Consider the following 20,240-nt stretch of genomic DNA (forward strand, 5'->3'; position numbering starts at 1 on the left):
TTGTTTATTGTTTACTCCATGTGTAACTCTGTGTTGTTGTCTGTTCACACTGCTATGCTTTATCTTGGCCAGGTCGCAGTTGCAAATGAGAACTTGTTCTCAACTAGCCTACATGGTTAAATAAAGGTGAAATGAAAAAAAAAATGAAATTGTTGTATCCTAGGACCTACAATAAATACATATATATTAAACCACAAGGGTGTGGTAATGAGCTATGCGAGATAGAATTTTTTTTATCATAATAAATGCCGACTGCAATTCTATTATTTCAGTGTAGATAAGGGAAGGGCAGGTTAAAATAAAATCATAACAGCCAGACACACCAGGGTAGGATATCAAACTGATTTGCATATGAATGGAGTGGAAATTAACTGACTTCATGATCTGTAAGGTAAGTAACTTTAATGTGTCAAGCAGATTACATGTTTTATTTGCCATTTTTGCAACATTTAAGACATGGATTTCATGTTGTAATGTTAACAAGGTAACCAACAGTAGTTTGAAGTAATGTTTTCATTTTATTAGCAAAACAAAACTTTTTAAAAAAGAACGTAATTTAGGCTGTAATTCTAATCATCTAATCACGCCGTTGATATAGCAACGGATGCTAATAGTTTATTGACTCCCATTTTTACCTCCTTTTCGGGAGAAATTATTGTGAAACACTACCATTACAGCATTAACTTTCAAAAATATTACATATATCTCCTTTAATCTACAACTTATGTTATTTTTCCTGGGCAACATGGGCCTGGGAGGCTAACAGGGATATTGGTATCCACAGTATTCCACCAAGTTTTACTTTTTCAACTCAATCGTTTTTGTATTCCCCCCAACAATTGTTTAACACAAATGCAGTAGTTTAAAGTAACTAAATCAAAATACACTATACAGTATATATACAAACGCTACCAGCCCCAATGCATAGTGCCAACTATAAAGTTTGGTGGAGGAGGAATAATGGTCTGGGGCTATATTTAATGGTTCAGGATAGGCCCCTTAGTTCCAGTTAAGGGATTAACACTACAGCCTACAATTACATTCTAGACAATTCTGTACTTCCAACTTTGTGGCAACAGTTTGGGGAAGGACCTTTCCTGTTTCAGCATGACAATGTCCCTGTGCACAAAGTGAGGTCGATACAGAAATGGCTTGTCGAGATTGGTGTGTAATAATTTGACTGGCCTGCACAAAGTCCTGACCTCAACCCCATCAAACACCTTTGGGATGAATTGGAACGCCTGGGAGCCAAGCCGAATCGCCCAACATGAGTGCCCGAACTCACTAATGCTCTTGTGGCTGAATGGAAGCAAGTCCCTGCAGAAATATTCCAACATCTAGAGGAAAGCCTTCACAGAAGATTGGAGGCTGTTATAGCAGCAAATGGGGGACCAACTCCATATTAATGACCATGATTTTGAAATTAGATGTTCCACATACTTTTGGTCATATAGTGTACTTTGAAGTACTACTTAAGTATTTTTGGGGGGTATTTGAACTCTACTTTACTATTTATATTTTTGACTACTTTTACTTCATTCCTAAAGGAAATAATGTACACTCATGACATTTTAGCCCTTTTTCTCCCCAATTTCGTGGTATCCAATTGGTAGTAGTAGTTAGTCTTGTCTCATCGCTGCAACTCCCGTACGGACTCGGGAGAGGCGAAGATTGAGAGCCATGCGTCCTCCAAAACACAGCCCAACCAAGCCGCACTGCTTCTTGACACAATGCCCATCCAACCCGGAAGCCAGCCACACCAATGTGTCGGAGGAAACACCGTACACTTGGCGACCTGGTCAGCGTGCACTGCGCCCGGCCCGCCACAGGAGTTGTTTGTGCGCAATGAGACAAGGATATCCCTACTGGCCAAAACCTCCCTAACCCGGACGACGCTGGGCCAATCGTGCACTGCCCCATGGGCCTCCCAGTTGCGGCCGGCTGCCTGGACTCGAACCCAGAATCTCTAGTGGCACGGAACTCAGGATCTATACTCATTACATTTTGATTGCTCAGGCAGGACAGCAATATGGTCCAATTCACGAACCATCAATATAAAGCATTGTCATCTCTACTGCCTCTGATCTGGCAGACTCACTAAACACAAATACTGCGTTTATAAATTATGTTTTGGAGTGTGCCCCTGGCTGTCCATAATTAAATATTACAAAATTTAAAAAATTGTGCCGTCTGGAATTTGATGGATGTTTTGCATTTACTTTAACTTTTAACTTTTACTCCAGTAACATTACGGAAATGTAGTACTTTTTCCTCCACTGTATTTAAGTACATTTAAACCGAGATACTTTTAGACCTTTACTCAAGAAATAGTTTACTGGGTTACTTTCACTTTTACTTGAGTCATTTTCTATTAAAATATGTTTACTTTTACTCAAGTATGACAATTGAGTACTTTTTCCACCACTGCATAAATGCACTGTAATTTAAGCTTAAAAAAAAAAAATCTCTGCCTCATGACAAAATGTGTAAAATTGCATGATATTAGCTTTAAAGCTGCAACAACAAAATATCTCTGCCCCATGACAAAATATGTAGAATTGCAGGAAATTAGCTTGAAATCTGCTAAATGTTCTCTCCGATGCCAAGAAGCACGTTTTTAAAATGTTCCCTCCCAGGGCCCCAGACTTGGTTCCTCCGGCCATGCACTGCCAAAGTCATAGTAAAACTCATTGTATGCTATTTTTTTTATCTCACCCGAGTTGTGTTCTGATTATGAGGGGGTCCCTGATGAATTTTCGATAACAAAAGAGGTCCTAAGCCCGAAAAAGTTTGAAAAGCCCTGGATAAAGTGTATTCATAACTTTGGTTCAAGGCGTACATTGAAATTTTTGCTTGGCAGTTTGCACGGACAGCAGCTTAAATGAATGGACATGCATAGACTGTGAACGTTGTTGTTATTATTATGATTACAATGCATTATATGAAGTGAAGCTATCCACAAACAATTCTAATAACAAAGGCAATTTGAATATAAAAGATATTTCTCAGAATTTACTATTTTGCCGTACATGAAAAGTGTTAGAGTGAGATGGTATTCCCGACTGTACTCTGCTTGTGTCAGCTGAGTATGTAATTGGAAATTGCTTGCATTAGTGACTAGCATATTTATGCACCTCTGACCAACTCTAACTGACCTGGATCGCTTCCTCTCATATTTTTATTCTGAAATGTCTTGTGAAATGTCTTCTGGATTGTTTTCTGAAATGTCTTGTGAAGGTCATTCCAGTGGTTGTGATGACTGAATGCTCTGATGCTTTGACTTTAAACATTAATTTCCCGAGAGTTTCAGGGAGAGCGGTATTACCTTATGGAGATAAAATTAAGCTAATTTCAGCCCAAAATAGATTATATTGTAATAATGATTCTCTATGCTGTATGATAGTCCTTAACGGTTTGCATATACTGAGGGTGGATTTTCACAGTGCTCATTATCATTATCTAGAATTTTTCCAGAAGGAACTTTCGTCGTGGCAAGTCAGATAAGATAAAGATATATAGAAAACATATACACAGCAACATTCACACATGACCGATACAAATGCTTACACGGTACAGTTGCAGTCGGAAGTTTACATACACTTAGGTTGGTCTCAATAAAACTCATTTTTCAACCACTCCACAAATTTCTTGGAAACAAACTATAGGTTGGCAAGTCGATTAGGACATCTACTTTGTACATGACATAAGCAATTTTCCAACATTTGTTTACAGACAGATTATTTCACTTATAATTCACTGTATCACAATTCCAGTGGGTCAGAAGTTTACATACACTAAGGTGACTGTGCCTTTAAACAGCTTGGAACCTTCCAGAAAATGATGTCATGGCTTTACAAGCTTCTGATAGGCTAATTGACATAATTTGAGTCAATTGGAGGTGTACATGTTGATGTATTTCAAGGCCTACCTTCAAACTCAGTGCTGCTTTGCTTGACATCATGGAAAAATCAAAAGAAATCAGCCAAGACCTCAGAAAAACAATTGTATACCTCTGCAAGTCTGGTTCATCCTTGGGAGCCATTTCCAAATGCCTCAAGGTACCACGTTTATCTGTACAAACAATAGTACGCAAGTATAAACACCATGGGACCACACAACCGTCATACCGCTCAGGGAGGTGACACGTTCTGTCTCCTAGAGATGAAAAGTGCAAATCAATCCCAGAACAACAGCAAAGGACCTTGTGAAGATGCTGGAGGAAACAGGTACAAAAGTATCTACAGTGGGCCAAAAAAGTATTTAGTCAGCCACCAATTGTGCATGTTCTCCCACTTAAAAAGATGAGAGGCCTGTAATTTTCATCATAGGTACACTTCAACTATGAAAAAAATCCTGAAAATCACATTGCACTAGCAGTGCCGTTGCTAACTAGCATAGCTGGTCCAATTATTGCAAAGAGTTAAAGGATATTAGAATCTCATTATCTAAACCTTTGTCATCAATGCCAGGTAGCCATTGCGAGTGTACCCATGAGTTTACCAGTAACATTTCTAGGGTTTTAGAGGTTCCAAGCTCATCATGTTCATTATATTTCTATGGTGTGAACCCTCTGTCAGCGTGAGAAGGAGACATGACATAATGCAACTTCAACCACCCTTCTTTTGTGCCTCAGTGTTCATCCTCCTGTACTATCCCATTCAATTACACTGTTGCATTTGACATTTTCCCTTTTGAAAACGACTATTTTAATTCAGGGTTAAGAGCGGACACAAGTTTCAGCGTGACAGTAAAACAATATGGATGAGAATAATGATAGTGTGAAATCTGAATTGAGATCAGCCGGTCAGCCAGGATACAATTAACAATGTCAAATATTGTCACAGGTTCCGAATGGTGGAGTTTTTTGCCACATGCCCTGACAGTAATATGGTCAGACGGAGAGGGAGCATTAATGGAAGAGCAGAAAGAGCAGACAGAACCATGACTACTCTCTGATTGGTCTGCCAGGCCCATCAGCAACCCCCTGATCAGAGCACTGTAGGGACAGGGCTCTACGAAAAGACCAATGTGAGGGCATGATATGTCATCCACTTTTGGCAGTATCTTTTCTCACGTACAGTCGAATGTGTCTCAGCTTGTCAGGTAGAGTTAAAAAGCAAGGGAAGGCTATGTGGACAATTTCAAAAATGTAAACTCTCCTTTATTGACAATATACCTCTCACTAATATGTTAAAGTCATATACAGATCCAGAAGGAAGCGAGGGTCTTCACTAGGTAAATCATTTAGGATCTTACACATTCACTGAAAAGTCAATACGCTGTACTGCCGCCATGGCGCAGACTCAGGTCTTTACCAAAAGAGCCACTAACAGTATTGTGCTGGCATCAGTATGGCTTTTAAATTAAAATGAAATAGTGTGACTTATGTTTATCTTCTATTGTACAGCTCTTGAATGAAATATAATTTAGTGACTTACATTTAGCAACGGTGCTGGTCTCAGATTTGTGATGATTTAGTCTTAACCTGTATGTTTCCGACCTAGGCATGAGTACTCTCAAAATGGCTGCCAGTCCAGTCATTATGCCATCATGGATTTGAATGGGGACATCCGTTCCATTCATTCCATTTCTATGGTTCAAACAGCCTGGAATAGACAACCACTCCAATCCCCACCCCTCTTCCCCCAAACCCCCTAAAGAAACTCATTCTGTAAAAAAAGGAACCTGGGCCAACATCCAGAGAGTGCATCTCAAAACAAAGCGACATGCCATTCTGGGGGTGTTTCATCCCCCTGCTCGAAGCAGAGAGAAGTGGCTGTGTTCCCTGCAGTAACTCCCACTGAACTGCTCACTGAGTCAGAGCTCATAGTATGACAGGCATGCCAGCTAGGTTTATTTGATCACTCTCAGGATGGGGAGAGAATGGCTGGCTTTGCCACACACAGAGCCCTCTGCAGCACGGAAGAGAAGAGGCAAGCTTTTCCTTCGCCTGTGGCCAAACACATTAGGTTTTTATGTTCCCGCACATCTTGTCAACACCATGAAATCACTTCAGTTGAAAACAGTGCTCAGCAATACAAAAGGGGTTATGTTAGGCAAAACCTTGCTGAAAACTCATCATAACATGTATATACAGTTGCTGTAATGGCTTTGACTTACTGTGTCTCAAGAATGGATACATGTATATTGACAATGTTATACAGCTGAAATAAAATGTAATGTCAAGTCAACAGCAATTTTGCCATTGGATGCATTGGTAAGATTATATCCTTTAGAAGTAATAATACTACAAAAAACTATACTACACATCTAGATTTGGTCTGAGGTTTTCAACGCATTCTCATTCTGACTCAAGGTTGGTTATCCAATACTTTGAGGCTGGAGCCTAAGGACAGTCCATAGTTCTGCTCAACACCGCATGAGTTGGGGTATACTGGACCTAGTACAGTTTTAAAATATTGAAACTGATGTTCTGTTCAGTATGAGGGAATCCAATGCAGCTCACATACGCTTGCTGCTTTATTATTTAAGAGTGCAGTACTGACATCTAGTGCTAAAATGTGAAAGTAATTCCCTTAGAGGACTGACAATGCCGTTGTGTACTGATATTGCGTTGACAGTATTATGTGAAGGCAAATATAAATTTGGGCCCAAAATATACAAGACACAGAAACTAAATGAGCTTGTGGTTAGAGCGTTGGGATATTAACCGAAAGGTCGCTGGTTCGAATACCCTAGCTGACAAGGTAAAAAATCTATCGATGTGCACTTGAGCAAGACATTTGCTCCAGGGTGCTGCACTACATGGAGACATGGAATCACTGGTCACATTAATAATGGAACACTAGTCACCTTAATGTTTACATACTGCTTTACTCATTTCATATGTATATACTGTATTCTATTCTACTGTATTTTAGTCAATGCCACTCCTACATTGCTCGTCCTAATATTTATATATTTATTAACTCCATTCTTTACTTTAGATTTGTGGGTATTGTTGTGAATTGTTATATATTACTGCACTGTTGGAGCTAGGAACACAAGCATTTTGCTATACCCGCAATAATATCTGCTAAATATGTGTATGTGACCAATAAGATTTGATTTGATTAGACTTTTACTATGGCTGACCCTGTAAAACATTTCACGCAGGTTAGCGTTTTTCTTAATGAATCTTGTTCTGGAGGCAGCTCTGCAGAGAGGTCACAACCTGTCACATAAAATCAGATTTTATACCTAACCCGAACCTTAAATTTAGACCAAAAAGCACATTTTGTTGTCATACATTTTTACAATATAGCCAATTCTGAGCTTGCAGCTGGCCAATCTAAGGTAAAATCGCTAAATACTGTCTCCAGGACAAGACTCGTGACAAAAACGGCAACCTGCTCATTTCACTGCACCTATCTGGTGTATGTGACAATAATATATATTTGTTTTACAGCTTATATTTTGACACATGAATGAAAAATGCAAAGAGTAACTGATGCCATAAACAGAAATAAATATTTACTATCATTTCAGACTATGCATTGTTGAGAAAGTATTGTATCACAACCATTCTTTGAATTGCTGTTGACTAGCAAACTAAACCCAGACTATTAATCTATAATAGGTAGGCCGATAGCAAAAAGGGAAGAAAAAAATTGTATAAAAACATTCTACCTGGATTTATAACGCAATTTCTCCAACAATGCCTTGACTTAAATATATTTTAGAGCCTCCTGTGGCAGTGTAAAATGAATCCATTCCACAAGACTCCCCAAACTGGAAGTGATTTGTAGCCCCACACAAACGTATTAACGCTGCTGGCAGCCTGCATATTTATGCCAACTAGATAGTCTGTTTCGATCTACTGTCTACTGAAACTGCAGCAAATTAAACAGCTCATAGGCAAATTTGTCATGTTTCATTACATTACATTAAATGTTGTATATTGGGGACATCATGAATGTGTGTATGGGGATGTACGATGGACATAAGTTCTTTAAACTTCACAACACCACCAAACTCAGCATTCATATTATTTTTCCCAGGAATATATTCTTTGAAGTAGACACCCTTTGCCTTGATGACCGCTTTGCACACTTTTAGCATTCTCTCTACCAGCTTCATGAGGTATTCACCTGGAATGCATTTCAATTAACAGGTGTGCCTTGTTAAAAGTTAATTTGTGAAATGTCTTTCCTTTAATATGTTTGAGCCAATCAGTTGTGTTGTGACAAGGTAGGGTTGGTATACAGAAGATGGCCCTATTTGATAAAAGACCAAGTCCATATTATGGTAAGAACAGCTCAAATAAGCAAATAGAAACGACAGTCCATCATTACTTTAAGACATGAAAGGTCAGTCAATGCGGGAAAAAATAACTTTAAAAGTTTCTTCAACTGCAGTTGCAAAACCCATCAAGCACTATGATGAAACTGGCTCTCATGAGGACTGCCACAGGAAAGGAAGACCTAGAGTTACTTCTGCTGCAGAGGACAAGTTCATAAGAGTTACCAGCCTCAGAAATTTCAGCCCAAATAAATGCTTCACGGAGTTCAAGTAACAGACACATATCAACATCAACTGTTCAGAGGAGACTGCGTGAACCAGGCCTTCATGGTCAAATTGCTGCAAAGAAACCACTATTAAAGGACACCAATAAGAAGAAGAGACTTGCTTGGGCCAAAAAACACAAGCAATTGACATTAGACTGTTGGAAATCTGTCCTTTGATCTGAGTCCAAATTTGAGATTTTTGGTACCAACCGCCATGTCTTTGTGAGACACAGTAGGTGAACGGATGATCTCCGCATGTTTGGTTCCCACCATAAAGCATGGAGGAGGAGGTATGATGGTGTGTGGGTGCTTTGCTGGTGACACTATCTGTGATTTATTTATCATTCAAGGCACACTTATCCTGCATGGCTACCACAGCATTCTGCAGTGATCTGCCATCCCATGTGGTTTGTGCTTAGTGGGACTGTCATTTGTTTTTCAACAGGACTATGAAAAACACCTTTATTTAAGTAGGCAGGTCAGTTAAGAACAAATTCTTATTTACAATGATGGCCTACACCGGCCAAACCCGGAAGACGCTGGGCCAATTGTGTGCCGCCCTATGGGACTCCCAATCAAGGCCGGATGTGATACAGGCTGGAATCGAACCAGGGTGTCTAGTGATGCCTCTAGCACTGAGATGCAGTGCCTTAGACCGCTGTGCCACTCGGGAGCCCTAGGTTGTGTAAGGGCTATTTGACCAAAAAAGAGAGTGATGGAGTGCTGCATCAGATGACCTGGCCCCCACAATCACCCGACCTCAAACCAATTGAGATGGTTTAGGATCAGTTGGACCACAGAGTGAAGGAAAAGCAGCCAATAAGTGCTCAGCATATGTGGGAACTCCTTCAAGACTGTTGAAAAAGCATTCCAGATGAAGCTGGTTGAGAGAATTCCAAAGAGTGTGCAAAGAATGGCTACTTTGAAGAATCTCAAACATAAAATATACGTTGATTTGTTTAACACTTTTTTTGGTTACTACATGATTCCATGTGTTATTTCATAGTTGTGATGTCTTTCCTATTATTCTTCAATGTAGAAAATAGTAAAAATAAAGAAAAACCCTTGAATGAGTAGGTGTGTCCAAACTTTTGACTGGTACTGTGTGTGTGTGTGTGTGTGTGTGTGTGTGTGTGTGTGTCTGTGTGTACACACACATACACACACACACACACGCTATCGTTCAAAAGTTCGGGGTCACTTAGAAATGTCCTTGTTATTGAAAGAAAAGCCTTTTTTTTGTCCATTAAAATAACATCAAATTGATCAGAAATACAGTGAAGACATTGTTAATGTTGTAAATGACTATTGTAGCTGGAAATGGCTGATTTTTATTGGAATATCTCTATCGGCGAAAAGAGACCCATTATCAGCAACCATCACTCCTGTGTTCCAATGGCATGTTGTGTTAGCTAATCCCAGTTCATAATTTTAAAAGGCTAATTGATCATTAGAAAACCCTTTTCCAATTATGTTAGCACAGCTGAAAACAGTTGTTCTGAATAAAGAAGCAATAAAACTGGATTTTTATGACTAGTTGAGTATCTGGAGCATCAGCATTTGTGGGTTTGATTTCAGTGCTCAAAATGGCCAGAAAATAAAGACCTTTCTTCTGAAACTAGTCAGTCTATTCTAGTTCTGAGAAATTAAAGCTATTCCATGTGAGAAATTGCCAAAAAACTGAAGATCTTGTACAACGCTGTGTACTACTTCATTCACAGAACAGTGCACTCTGGCTCTAACCAGAATAGAAAGAGGAGTGGGAGGCCCTGGTGCACAACAGAGCAAGAGGACAAGTACATTAGTGTCTAGTTTGAGAAACAAACGCCTCACAAGTCCTCAACTGGGCTACCGGCAAAACACCAGTCTCATCAACAGTGAGAGGCGACTCCGAGATGCTGGCCTTCTAGGCAGAGTTGCAAAGAAAAAGCCATATCTCTGACTAGCCAATAAAAATAAAATATTAAGATGGGCAAAAAGAACACAGACTGGTGCTTTCGCCTCTTCACGGGTTGAGACTGGTGTTTTTAATGAAGCTGCCAGTTGAGGACTTGTGAGGCGTTTGTTTCTCTACCTAGACACTCTAATGTACTTGTCCTCTTGCTCAGTTGTGCACTGGGGCCTCCCATTCCTCTTTCTATTATATATATATTGTTTTTATTACATCAGCTGATGTCATAAAGTGCTGTACAGAAACCCAGCCTAAAACCCCAAACAGCAAGCAATGCAGGTGTAGAAGCACAGTGGCTAGGAAAAACTACCTAGACAGGCCAGAACCTAGGAAGAAACTTAGAGGAACCAGGCTTTGTGGGGTGGCCAGTCCTCTTCTGGACTGGTCACCCCCCTTCTGGACTGGCCACCCCCCAAGAAAAAAATAAAAATAAATTCAATTCAATTCAATTCAAGGGCTTTATTGGCATGGGAAACATGTGTTAACATTGCCAAAGCAAGTGAGGTAGACAACATACAAAGTGAATATATAAGGTGAAAAACAACAAAAATGAACAGTAAACATTACACATACAGAAGTTTCAAAACAGTAAAGACATTACAAATGTCATATTATATATACATATATACAATGTACAAATAGTTAAAGGACACAAGATAAAATAAATAAGCATAAATATGGGTTGTATTTACAATGGTGTTTGTTCTTCACTGGTTGCCCTTTTCTCGTGGCAACAGGTCACAAATCTTGCTGCTGTGATGGCACACTGTGGATTTCACCCAGTAGATATGGGAGTTTTCAAAATTGGATTTGTTTTCGAATTCTTTGTGGATCTGTGTGATCTGGGGGAAATATGTATCTCTAATATGGTCATACATTGGGTAGGAGGTTAGGAAGTGCAGCTCAGTTTCCACCTCATTTTGTGGGCAGTGAGCACATAGCCTGTCTTCTCTTGAGAGCCAGGCCTTTCTCAATAGCAAGGCTATGCTCACTGAGTCTGTACATAGTCAAAGCTTTTCTTAATTTTGGGTCAGTCACAGTGGTCAGGTATTCTGCTGCTGTGTACTCTCTGTTTAGGGCCAAATAGCATTCTAGTTTGCTCTGTTTTTTGGTTAATTCTTTCCAATGTGTTAAGTAATAATAATAATAAAATAAATCATAAACCTTTTTAACTATGACGATTATTAATCCAATGAACAGTGATCACTGAACCACTCATTCCTGATGAGAAACCAATTAAATGGAACTGAGTGGACATTATTAAAAATTGACCTTGTCACGTCACGAGGGAAAGGGAGGCTCTTATGTTTACATCAATGCGTGCATTGCAAGAGCGGTTGTGAACTGTGTATTCTAGCGTCATTTAAAAGTTTCGCTTTCATTTCTTTAGAAATCTTCAACTGCAACTTTGCTAATCGAAATATTAAAGAGATACAACAGGGAAACGACGTTACCGGGGGATCCAGGACCAGAGCTTTGCACGCACCCAGTGTTTTTAGCAAACCAGCTAAGTTAGCATTACATTAGCTAACATAGCTAGGCGTCATGGACGAGCTAGCGGTTGAAGTCAGGGGGACGAGTGGGGCTTTTTACAAGGTGGGTTGGTAGCTAACTGCTAGTTTTAATGTTTCTAAACGTATTTTGATTATTTATTTATTGCAATAGGTCATTCAGTGAGCTATTTACCGGCTGGCTAATCTAGCTAGGTTTATCGTCAGGCCCATACAAGACAGACAGCCACATACAGCCGGTAAATGCTTCTAGCCACATACAGCCAACCAATGCTAGGTAACGTTAGCTAGCTACAGTAGCATCCTAGTTATCTAGCTACAATTGTTTCCCCCAAAAATAGGCCATACGGAGTATATAGTTTCGTGTTTTTGGTGGCATTTGTTCTAGCTAATTAGCCTTGCTTGTTATCTAGCTAGCAGCAGTCAACGAGATTCATCTTTAGGCTTTGACCTCTTGGCTAATGATTGTTTTCCTTTGCCTAAAATGTATTGTATTTTCTCAACCATTTTCTCCTTTAGGGCTATTTGAAGGATGTTAATGAAAGTTCTGTCACTGTCTCCTTTGAAAACAAGTGAGTTGCTAGTTAACTAACGTTAGCTCCCTGGCAACATAATCCAGTCAGCTAGCAAATAAGCTCACTTTCCAAATGAATCGTAGACTATTCAGTAAACTAAGTAACGTTAGCTAGTTAATTAACAACAGTAACGTTAGGCTACTTTGAGTCAGAGCCAGACATGAGAGCCCCGTTAACCACTATGGATTACATGTCAATGCATTTGCTATAACTAACTAGCTAGTTCTTCTTGCAAGTAACACTTTGTTTCTCATTTATCTTAACTATAGTGCATGTGCACACTTGTTCAGTTGTTTAATTTCCGTTTGCGACGTACCCTGGTTTCATTTGTTTATTTCTATTCTTTCAGTTGGCAGCCAGAGCGTCAAATCCCCTTCCATGATGTTCGATTTCCTCCACCTACAGGTTTTCAGAAAGAGATAAACGAGAGTGATGAAGTTGAGGTATGTGCTGTAAGTAATGGATAAGGACTTCCCTTCCCACTAGTCAATGTCAATTAAACCTAATACTTTGCTGAGATCTAGTAGGCTAGATTATACAATGGCTGCTCAATGGTTAGGCTTTTATTGAAAGCAGAAGGGAACTGCTGTTATGTTCTTTCTTTTTGGTTATTTGCAGGTTTTCAGTTAATGTGTACCGCAAACAGGGGCCAGTTTAGATGCATATCAGTGATAAGAACTCAACAAAATGTACTTAATCAATTATCCACAGGTTTATTCTAGGGCCAATGACAAAGAACCATGTGGCTGGTGGCTGGCGACAGTTCGAATGGTGAAGGGTGAGGTAAGACCAATGCAGCTGTTTGAGCGAGAGTTTACATTTGTTTATTATTATGTAGCTACTGTAATATTTTAATGATAATCCGTATAACACAGTACCTTCTTTCCTCTCAGTTTTATGTCATAGAGTATACCGCTTGTGATGCCACGCTAAATGAAATAGTTACATTAGAGAGGTTACGACCTGTGAATCCAAACAAGCCAGCTACAAAAAACTCCTTCCTGAAAATTAATCTGGATGTCCCAGAGGACTTGCGGCAAATGTAAGTGGGCCTATTCAAGGCTTTTTTTAAAGTAAGGTAATTGTTGTATGTTGTCATTGCTTCCATGTGTGACTGTTGATTTGAGGCTGATGTGACTTTCTATGGTGGGGAACTGTGTTTTGTGTTCTTAGGTGTTTAAAAGACTCTCATAAAGATTTTAAGAAGGCTTTGGGAGCATTCAATGTCACTTATGACTCAGACAAAAAGCAGCTTGTTATTCTGGTACGTTAGATTATTTTTCTGGCTTCTCAAAGTTTCATAACTCAGCCCCTGTTAGATATTGTTTCATCATATCAGTCCTCTTGTTTTAGTCCGTGAATGAGGTTACAACCAAAAGGGTGCAGATGCTGAGCGACATGCATTTCCGGAGCCTGCGCACCAAGCTGTCCCTAATGCAGAGGAATGAGGAGGCTAGCCGCCAACTGGAGGTACTTACAGTTTAAACACACTCTCAAATGAAGGCTAAGCCTTGTTAGCCTATTGGAGGTTATCGCTCAGCGTGAGGAGAACTATGGCTAAGCCATGCGTGGGTTATGGTTTGTGTGCAGAGCTCTCGGCAGCTGGCGTCCAGGTTCCATGAACAGTTTGTGGTCCGGGATGATCTGATGGGGCTGGCCATTGGGACCCACGGTGCCAACATCCAGCAGGCCAGGAAAGTACCTGGGGTCACCACTATAGACCTGGATGAAGAGACCTGCACCTTCCACATCTATGGAGAGGTAGGACGCTTACTACACTGCACCTCACCACTAGCACAAATATAATGAATGCTCATAAGCCTCTTTACTCACAAGGTATATTTACTTGGTCATACTAGTGAAAGACGTGCATGTATTTTATCTCCTCTGGGTATGATTCAATTGCAGGACCAAGAGGCTGTCCGCAAGGCTAGGAGCTTCTTGGAGTTTTCTGAAGATGTCATCAAAGTACCAAGGAATTTAGTGGGTAAAGTAGAACATAAAACGTGTTGTTTGAAAAGTCATGAACTCATTGTCTTCATGTTCTCATAGTTTCCTATTCTAATACCACATCTCCTTCGCCAGGGAAAGTCATTGGGAAAAATGGAAAGCTGATCCAGGAAGTGGTGGATAAATCAGGTGTTGTTCGTGTTCGGATTGAGGCAGAGAACAACAAGAAGCCACCTCCATTGGACGAGGTAAGTGGCTTGAATTGACTAAAAGTGCGCAGGGGCAGAGTATCACCCATTGAGCCCGGTTATGCGTTGGGCAGACCGCACCACCCTCTGGAGAGCTCTGTGGGTGTTGCAGTTGCTGTACCAGGCGGTGATTCAGCCCTAGAGGATGCTCTCAATTGTGCATCTTTTCACCTCCACTGTGGTCCCGTCAATGTGGATGGGGGCGTGCTCTCTCTGTTGTCTCCTGAAGTCCACGATCGGCTCCTTAGTTTTGTTGACGTTGAGAGAGAGGTTATTTTCCTGTCACCACTCAGCCAGGGCCCTCACCTCCTCCCTGTAGGCTGTCTCGTTATTGTTGGTAATCAGGCCTACTACTGTGTCATCTGCAAACTTGATGATTGAGTTGGAGGTGTGCGTGGCCATGCAGTCATGGGTGAACGGGGAACAGGGGGGGGCTGTGGGTCCCCTGTGTTGAGGATCAGCATAGTTGTGTTGTTTCCTAACTTCACCACCTGGGGGCAACCCGTCAGGAAGTCCAGGACCCAGTTGCACAGGGCGGGGTTCAGATCGTCACTGTATCTGCAAACTGTTGGCTAGATCGCATGTGCCAAGAGCATAGTAGGCACAAATGTTATTTAACAGTGTCTGTGACAAAACTATTGGTGGAGTTGAAAATGCAATTGGAAACTCATTGAACTTCAGATTTTTATTTGGAACATGAAAAGTAAAGCAAAAAAAACTTTTGTGCAGCATTCAAGGGTCGGCAGTAGGCTACAGGACTTAAGGGTATTTGATGCAAGCATAAGTATATTTTCCAATGTTGGTTTCTAAATTACATTTTCACGTTGACAAATCCCTGTCGCTCACTAGTTCGCTGGCTTGAGCTGGGATCAGGTCAGCCCAGTATTGTCCAATGAGGTTGCAGGATGAGCCCAAGCAAGTGTACACCGCATGCACACCTAACAGTTGTTCTCCCCTTTGTGCACACACCTGCAGGGCTGGACAGCAGCCATGTGATACACGTGATGTTGTGCACAATTCTCAGCCACCTGTTTTGGCTTGAGCGCTGCTTTCAAAACTACCAGCTCAAATGTGTACAAAACCTGTATAACGCATCTTTAACTAGTGAGGACTCTGCAGCCACTCGGTCCTCATTAGATCCTGTCTGTTTATTTCCCTTACAGGGCATGGTGCCATTTGTCTTTGTGGGGACAAAGGAGAGCATCTCCAATGCTAAAGTACTGTTGGACTATCATCTCAACTATCTGAAGGTTAGACGCTTGCCCCTATTGCTCTAATAAAATTGATGCTTTCATGGATGTTGAGATGTATGCCGCTTGGCAGATGCTTTGATCCAAAACCTCTTACAGTTGAATACTTAAAGCAGCAGTTAGTCTACGAATTGCTTGCTTCATCAGAATGGCAGATTCTACCCAACTTTCACTATTAGAGGTAGGAGTGACTTCTAAATAAGTACGTTGAATACATACACCGTGTCCCTATAGGAAGTGGACCAGCTCCGTATGGAGCGACTGCAGATAGATGAGCAGCTGAGGCAGATTGGGGGAGGGGGCCCCAGGGGGGGCCCAGGGCCTGGACGGCCTGACAAGACCATCGTAGACAACGGTGGCCTGGGGATGATGGGCATGGGCTCCCAGAGAGGAGGGAAGCCATTCGTCAGGGGAGGAGGCCGTGGCCGACGTGGTGGTCCCTCTTTAGCCTCAGGTGTGTATGGGACAGAACTGTTGATCCATATGAAACGGTATGTATTTCACGAAGTGTATATATGAACATAGTGGCTCATATCACCGTTGGAAACTGAGTGAAACAAACTGTGTCGTTTCACTAAGAAGAACTCTGTAAGGTGAACTCCATTTAGTTCCTGGTTTGCAGAATAACCTCTATCCCTCTTACCAGGCACTAACTCTGAGGCTTCCAATGCCTCCGAGACTGAGTCGGACCACAAGGACGAGCTGAGTGACTGGTCTCTGGCCCCCACTGAGGACCTGACTGGGGGCTTCCCCAAACGACCTGATACACGCAAGAGAGGAGGGCCTCGCGGGCGGGGAGGGAGAGGAAGAGGGGGAGGCTTCAAAGGTCTGCACTAACCTTATTCAAGCTTGCCTGTAAATGGAACATTCTTACTATAATACCCTGCTGTACGAGGGACTAGTGTCTCTAGATAAAACCCTAAGGCAATGAATGCATTTATGTACTACTGTTTGAGTCTGTTTGAGAGTAATGATTTCATCCTGCCATGATAACATTTTGAGTTTTAATCCTGTCTGGCTCTCTGGTTCCTAAGTAGCTGAAGACATCCAGTGGACTGAGTCACGCTCACGGAATACCAGAGACCCTAAGCTGAGGCCTCTGGAAGATTCTTTGCAGGTGAGGAATTCCAGACACATGTCTTGCAAAGGAAACCGTTTCCTGTTAAAGAACCAAACTGAGACCAACCGGAATTCTTCCAAAACAAACTCGTTTTCGTTGCAAATGGTTTCTGTTGCAAAAAGTTTTACAACAGAATTGGTGTAATTAAGGCACCCAAGCTTTTCTTTGTTCCTGACAGTGTCCCTTTTGGAATACCTGTTGCCATGTCACAACAGGACCACTAGGTGTAACCCTGTACCCTCTTTATATCAACTAGATCTCAGAGGAGAAATGAACATAATCATAATGTTTGCCCTTTGTAGGAACTTGATTTTGTCATATTTTATGACATATCATGACACATTTAGCAACTTAGTCATTGACCTCTGACAGAGGCTTATGATTTATTCAAATTGGGGAGATGCGGGAACGACAGTTCCAGCTCCCATGCCTCTGGACTTTTGCACCATACTGCCGAACCGCAATTTATACTGGTGCCGATTTTAATGGTCACACGCAAACGTAAAGTGATAGCGCTCTCGGGTGACAACATTGAATAGAATTGCATCTAACCCTAAGTGACTGTACTTAGTAGTCCTGCATATCCCCAATGTAATTGACCTTCTCATACAGTGTCTTGTCTCTGGTCCCACAGATCAGAGTGGACGGTAATAATGAGAGGAGTGTTCATGCTGCAGCCAGAGGCCCCGCAGGCGATGGCGCCAACCGACAGAGACCCGTAAAAGAGCGACCTATCAAGAAGGATAACCAGGAAAGCCCTGGTGGTGAAGCCACCGCCATAAGCCTGGCGATGGTGAACGGGGTGTCGTAGACGGGGCCGACTGAAGGCACCCTCATCTCTCTCACCACACCATCAATCCAGAAGCTTCATCATTAGAGACACGTTAGGCCAAAGAGGAGCAGGTCAGGGCTGAAATGAAGCACACTTTGGACAAACTAACTCCAGCGGCAGGTGGATGGGGTGTTTGGTGGGTTACTGTGTACAGGGAAGGAGCCATCTAGGGTTTTAGGGGTTAACAGGAGAAGGAAAACGGCGACTACAGTCTTTTTCTAATTGACATTGTTGACAACTACCTATCAGATGATTTAAAAGCTGTGGAAAGAAAATGTGTTTTAAAACAGAGGGGCCAACCTGATGAATCTGTATTTCTTAAGATATGGTTTTCTATCGCTTGTTCATGTACTAGCCTTTTCTCCGGATAGAGGGTTGGATTGTTTGGTCCTTCCTGCCTTCTCTCTCTCATGGCATGTGTTTATGGTGCTGTGTCGCAGTGGAATATAGAACTCATTTTCATGTGAGGTCACAGCTGCATCATTAGCAACAAACAAAAAACATAACATAAAAGAACCCCCCCCTCCTGTCTGATCTGTGCCTTTTATCTCCTGTGGATAGTATCACAAATAGAAATGTAAATCAGGGAAGACTACGACATTGGGGAAACGGTCATGGATTTGACTTGTGTGTAGTGAACACACAGCTCACCATCTAAAAAAAATGAGAACTGTCTTTTTAACCTTGCAATGCATGTTCATTATTATCATCGGTTTCCACATCCGGGAAGTCAGCAATCTGATGTGTCACTTTGTTTCCTTTTGCTGAATACTTCTTGAATAGGGATGATGATGAACTTTTTCTAGCTAGTGATATAGCGTTTATTTTTTGGAAAAGGGGGAACGACAATGAACTCAATATCGATCTTACCACGGTCACACTGGGTTTGTGTGGATTGTGATTCAAGGTCTCGGATTATTTTGTCATTTCACACCATGGAGACACTGAACAGTATCTTATGACAGAATCACTTCTATGGACCTTTTAACATGAACTATGTCAAACTGGGGAGAGATATTGAGAACATGGTCCTTTCACCATGCATTCACCAACAATCCCTTTCCTGTTGGTTTTTTATTTCAGAGATTCAATGAAAAGAGTGGCACACCTCTCTCCAACCCTAACATGTTGTTCATATGATATTGACAATTGGTCATTAGATTGTAAATTATAAAGTGGGTTGCATACTGTATATCTAATTTGTTAAAATAAGTTTTTGCTATTGTTTTGGATTGAACTTCAAATGTGCACTTAATAATTTTATTTGTTATCTGCAACTACTAAATAATATGAACTATAATAAACTATGTGATAAGATTTCTTCCGCAGGGGAATCACATGAATGCTGTCAACAATATTACCAAGTTTTAGATACCCTATAGCTAATGGAGTTTCCTGTACCTTCACCGTACAGAGGATGAAGTTTAGTCCCATGGTATAACCGTCTGTCTTATATCGGATCAATGCTTGTGCATTAAAACCTTAGTTTAGTTGATTCTTTTTTTTAAACTACTGTGAGGATATAGCTACTGTCTTGTTCTAATTTATTTTGGGGTTTTCTTGTTTACTCTAAATTGCAATGTTGAATGGTGTACAGGTAATGGGCATCAGTCAACAGCTGTCGGCCTCTTGTCTTACTGTAATTTTGCTCATGTCCAATTCACAAAATAGTATTTCAGCAGGCTAACAGCCACTGCTCTCCCCAGCGTTAACAGTCAACAATTCAACTGGCCCAGTCCGGCTATGAAATTACATAGATATTAATTTAATATTTTGTACTAATAGCAGCAAAAAATAAAAAAATGAAATGGTGGGTTTAGTCCAGCTGAGAGGTTCAGACTTGAAGAGAAGTTTGATGACGTTATGAACTGCCTGAGCAATGTGGGCCATTCTCTTCAGAATGGCACCAACCATCTGGGACTTTATCTAACCCTGCCAGGGGCATAAATTGTTTACTCAGCCATCTGGAACTTTATCTAACCCTGCCAGGGGCATAAATTGTTTACTCAACCATCTGGGACTTTTATCTAACCCTGCCAGGGGCATAAATGGTTTACTCAGCCATCTGGGACTTTATCTAACCCTGCCAGATACATAAATGGTTTACTCAGCCATCTGGAACTTTATCTAACCCTGCCAGGGGCATAAATTGTTTACTCAACCATCTGGGACTTTTATCTAACCCTGCCAGGGGCATAAATGGTTTACTCAGCCATCTGGGACTTTATCTAACCCTGCCAGATACATAAATGGTTTACTCAGCCATCTGGGACTTTATCTAACCCTGCCAGATACA

General features: G+C 41.2%; 1 protein-coding gene across 4 annotated transcripts; it reads left to right on the plus strand.

Annotated features, from left to right (window-relative positions):
- The first annotated feature begins 11,755 nt into the window (after positions 1–11,755).
- LOC115129287 (fragile X messenger ribonucleoprotein 1 homolog A-like) lies at positions 11,756–19,261 on the plus strand. 4 transcript variants are annotated; one of them, XM_029659463.2, is made up of 15 exons: positions 11,756–12,054; positions 12,489–12,541; positions 12,894–12,996; positions 13,256–13,327; positions 13,438–13,586; positions 13,718–13,808; positions 13,898–14,014; positions 14,135–14,305; positions 14,453–14,531; positions 14,630–14,742; positions 15,906–15,992; positions 16,227–16,446; positions 16,639–16,818; positions 17,027–17,109; positions 17,747–19,261. In XM_029659463.2, the coding sequence occupies exons 1-15, from the start codon at positions 12,004–12,006 to the stop codon at positions 17,921–17,923; spliced, it is 1,746 nt and encodes a 581-aa protein (XP_029515323.1). In that variant the 5' UTR covers positions 11,756–12,003; the 3' UTR covers positions 17,924–19,261. The 4 variants fall into 4 exon arrangements, with proteins under 4 accessions (XP_029515323.1, XP_029515324.1, XP_029515325.1 ...); XM_029659464.2 differs by having other exon boundaries at positions 17,030–17,109; XM_029659465.2 differs by having other exon boundaries at positions 12,894–12,987.
- Positions 19,262–20,240: the final 979 nt, after the last annotated feature.

Source organism: Oncorhynchus nerka, linkage group LG5, assembly GCF_034236695.1.
Source record: "Oncorhynchus nerka isolate Pitt River linkage group LG5, Oner_Uvic_2.0, whole genome shotgun sequence".
NCBI classification, from domain to species: domain Eukaryota; kingdom Metazoa; phylum Chordata; class Actinopteri; order Salmoniformes; family Salmonidae; genus Oncorhynchus; species Oncorhynchus nerka.